Source organism: Fopius arisanus, unplaced genomic scaffold (genome assembly GCF_000806365.1).
Source record: "Fopius arisanus strain USDA-PBARC FA_bdor unplaced genomic scaffold, ASM80636v1 scaffold00013, whole genome shotgun sequence".
NCBI classification, from domain to species: Eukaryota; Metazoa; Arthropoda; class Insecta; order Hymenoptera; family Braconidae; genus Fopius; species Fopius arisanus.
Window position 1 is genome coordinate 59,488 of NW_011887752.1, and position 4,492 is coordinate 63,979.

Genomic DNA, 4,492 nt, shown 5'->3' on the forward strand with positions numbered 1-4,492 from the left:
ATCTCAGCCTCAAGCAATTTCTTCTCATCTTCAAACTTCTCTGGTGAGAAAGTCGACTTCAATGAAGAAATCTCATTGATAAGACGAGAATTTTCTTCTTTGGAATTATTCAAGTCTTCAGTCAGAGTATTTACAGCCTTCTGGAGTGTCTCGATGGTATCTCCAGAGGTCCTGGACTCCTGGAGGGTTTTCTCCTCTGCACTCCTCACTTGTTCTATCAGACAACTGTTCTTCTCCTTTAGATCTTCTATCTCAGCCTCAAGCCACTTCTTCTCATCTTTAAACTTCTCTGGTGAAAAAGTTGACTTCAATGAAGAAATCTCATTAATAAGACGAGAATTTTCTTCTTTAGAATTATTCAAGTCTTCAGTCAGGGTATTTACAGTCCTCTGGAGTGTCTCAATGGTGTCTCCAGACGTCCTGGACTCCTGGAGGATTTTCTCCTCTCCACTCTTCACCTGCTCCATCAGACACATATTCTTCTGCTTAAGCTCTTCCATCTCAGTCTCAACTAACGACTTCTCATCCTTAAACTTCTCCAGAGCATTGCTAACATTGTTGATACACTTCTTGAACTTCTGCAGATCATCGCGATGCCTCTGCACTTCCTCACTGATCTTGTCAATTTTCTTATCACTGAGAGTCTCAATCTCCTGGCACTTCTGTTCATAAAGCACCGTCAGGCTGTCATAATTAGCCCTCAGGCCCTCGAGCTCGCTGTGGAGCTTCTGCACTTTCTCCTCGACGTAAGAAACAGTATCAACTCCATCCTGGCCCTCCAGAATGCTCCCATTGAAAATCGTATCATCCAAGAGTCCAGAAATGCTCAAATTAACATTCTCCTTCGCCTTCGTCTGCAGTTTCTCGACATTAGCCGATTTTTTCTCAAACTCTTCCTTCAAATCCGTCAGTTTTTTATCAGCTGATTTCACCTCCAACTTCAAAGTCCTTCGCGCCTCTATCAGCTCAGCCAGGTGTCCACACTTCCTGCAATCCCGTTTCACCGACAATTCATCCTTGAGACCCTTGATGATCCCCTCGTACTCCTCAATCTTCTCGATGAGATTACTCGAAAGCTCCTCATTCTCGTTCTCAAAAGTCTCACACTTCTTCCTCAGGACCTCCAGATTCTTCCTACTCGTCTCCAACTCCTCAATCTTCTCCATCAAATCTGACGACAGCTGTGTATTCTCAGCTGCCAGTGACTCAATTTTTCCCTTGACATCATCATCCTCAGGACTGACAGCACTGAAATTCATCAGATTAACACCCGAATTATTCAGACTCTTGTTCAAAATCTCCAGATCCCTCTTCTCACCCAGGATATTCGTCATCTGCTTCTCGAATGATCTCTTTATCTCCCCCGAGTGATCTTTCTCGTGTTCAAGCTTCATCGTGAGCTCAGCATTTTCATTCGTCAAGATTATGACAGTCTCTCTAAGATTTTCAATATCAGACTTGAAGGTACCGACGTAATTTTTAATTTCTTCCGTCTCCTTCACCTTCTGCTGGAACTCAGTGATGAGGCGTCTGTTCTCTCTGTCAAGGGCTCTGACAACCGACAATAATTCCCCTGGAGTTTTTTCACTCAGGGTCTGCAGCTGGGACTCCTGGAGAAGACTCTGCTCTGAGTCCATCATACTGGTGTTGGTGGTGGTGTTTATCGTCAGGTTCGTGAAGACGGAGTCTGTGGGGGCAATGGAGATATCGAGACAAGTGGTGTTGAAGTAACTGATGTTGACAGACGAATCCTTCAAAAGCGTCTCCTGGAGCAGCTGGGGCTGCTTCAATTTCCCTCCTTCCATGGACTCCTCCAGGGAAGGAATCCTCGTCTTCGATACGTTCATGGTGTTCTCTAAATTATTCTCTGGTGATTTTTTCTCTGCAATCAATCTCTCGTAGTTTTCAATCTTCGATGAGAATTCAGAGATCAAGGCCTCTTGATTTTCCTTTAGTTGTCTGTTCTCCTTCATGATCTCGTCAATTTTATCGTCAGCTGCTGTCAACTTTCCTGTCAGTTCGTCAATTAATTTTTGTAAAGAGTCATTAAGATCATTTTTCTGGTTATTACATTTATTTTCCCCATCTTTGGTTGCTTTCAACTCCTCCCAGGCAGAATTCAAGGACTTCTCCAGCTCCTCCTCCCTAAGTTTATGTTTATTTATGATTAATTCCATTGCGTAGGCATGAGAGGAGGTTTCGTCCTCCAGGATCTTGAGTTTGTCTGTTGCCTCGTGGAGCCTCGACTCGAAGTGCTTCCTCTCGGTCTCAACGGTTGGCAATCGTTCTGTTGCTGATGTTAGCGCTTCAATTGTCTTTCGCATTGACTCGCACTCCAACAGGGACTCCTGGTGCTGATTCTGGAGGATTGTGTGCTCACTCTGCAGTTCTGAGTATTTTTTACTGATGTCTTTGCAGATTAGTTCGGTGTCAACCAGAGACTTCTGCACGAACTCGAACATCGGGTGCGGTGGTTCCTCCAGGTGCATTTGTTTCTCAAGAGTTGTGTAGGAACGTAACTCGTAGTACTCGTTGCGGAGATTCGCTATCGCCTGGCGGAGTTGGGTCTTGGGAGTTCCTGGGGATGAACTGTCCGGTTGACTCTTGTCAGGAGTTTTGGGGGACTCAGCACTCTGTGCGGCATCAATATTCTCGTCTTCATCCTTGAATCTCACCCGTCGACAACAATCTATTCCAAATTCCTCAACACTCTCACTGGACCATCTCGCCATTTTCTCCTCCTCGTCCTTGATGAGCTGCAGCTCGAATGCCTCCCAGTCAGTCGAGAAAGATTCATCGTGTGCAACAGCAGCCTTTCGACAAGTCTGAAAGACACTCTGTCTCCTCTTGATGTACTGCTTCTTCTTCTCAGGATCATCCACAGGGATTTCACTCTCCGGAATCGTGGGCAATTGAAAAATAAAATTGGGAGAATTCACAGGTGAAGTACCAGATCCACCCCACGTCCTTCTGCGATTAGCCTGACCCATGGACTTTTTCTCCTCGATCCTGCCCTCCGCCCCAGACAGAATCTTAGTTTTGAGCAATTCAATTCTCCCCTGGAGTATTTCAATATCCTGGAGCTTCTCGTCCTTCTCCTTGAGCTCTTCCGACATATTTTTGAGATTCTCCTCGAGCTTGTGAATTTGTTTACGAAACTTCTTGACGAGGGCTTCGTCACTTCCAGTCTCGTTCACCACTGGTTTGTTCCTGATGCCCTTGGCTCTCTGGGCAAATGCCAGGGTGCACGATGTCTCGTCGAGAGCAGCAGGTGTCACAGCACAGATTATAGTGGTGAGGGAGTTACCTCCAAGACTTGATTGGAGAATTCTCGTGAGTTTTGAGTCTCGATAGCTGATGTGGGCTGGTTTACTGGTGCCCTTGGGTTTCATCTGCTTCTCGCTCAGCTGATTGATAACAAGTCCCAGGGTCATCAGGGATAAATTGATGTGAGTTCCCTCCTTGAATCTCTCGCCAATGGCTCTCGTCTCCTTGACTCTCTCAGATCCAGCAAGATCTATCAGATTCAGCTGTGCTACTGTTGCATCACCATCTGGATCACTCTTTAAAACACTCGTGATTACGATCCTGAAGATGGTGTGACTCCTAGAGCTCTTGTCGTTCATGTTTGTCTCACCGATTCTTCGATTTTTCTCTCCTCTCTTCATCGCTCGGAGGATGTCCTCGACGGAGTGAGCCACTTCCTCCTTGCAGTCCATCTTCGTCTCGCCATTGTGGTCCCACAGCTTCAGGTCTACGTTATCTGTTTCCAAGAGGTCGTTGACTTTCTCGTTGTAGAGCTCGATGTACGAAACACTCAGGACGAACTCTCGGGTTTGATCTTTCTGGATGTAATCGAAGATTGAAGTCACTGCCAGAGGGATCACGCCTGGCTGTCGCTTCGTTCCCATCATCGTGTAGGTCTTTCCTGAGGAGGTCTGGCCGTAGGCGAATATTGTACCGTTGAAGCCCCGCATTGCTGCCTCCACCTAAATAATTGAATCGTCGATGAATATTTATTGAAGTACTCCACATTTAAAAAACGTTTATTCTTCTCCTGACTTATTCGAAAATATCTGCGAAGCTAAAAGAGATACAGAAATTTTTGTAATAACCTTTTTTGTTCTTCTAGATTAGATCCACAAAAAATGCACTGACAACAATTTCGTTATCTCTATTAATTCCGGAGATATTTCCGAAAAATCAGATGCTGGGGCTTCTCAACGGAAATATTTTCTCAAAAAAATCTCAACACATACCACAGGCTTGACGGTGACGTTGAAGACATCTTCATTGGTCTGTCTCTCGGTGAAGATGTAATCAAAGGTATACTGTACATCTCCCTTCTTCCGGGTCTCAGGGTCAATCTGAACAATTGTCTGTGGCCCATTGTTGTTATCAACTGCCCACTGAATTTGTAGATTTTCATTTTTCTCGCGCTGTATCAAGGGACGAACCTTGATCGCTACTTTAATATTATCTGACATTTTCA

The 4,492-nt window shown here is 45.1% G+C and overlaps 1 protein-coding gene across 1 annotated transcript in view; it reads right to left on the reverse strand.

Annotated features, from left to right (window-relative positions):
- The window catches only part of LOC105263077 (centromere-associated protein E), a 10,705-nt gene that overhangs the window by 4,616 nt on the left and 1,597 nt on the right, over positions 1-4,492 (reverse strand). Inside the window, exon 3 of the mRNA XM_011299064.1 lies at positions 1-3,371. This exon is cut by the window's left edge and continues 4,209 nt beyond it. Coding sequence (XP_011297366.1) covers positions 1-3,371 — 3,371 coding nt within the window. The remainder of the gene's footprint in view (positions 3,372-4,492) is intronic.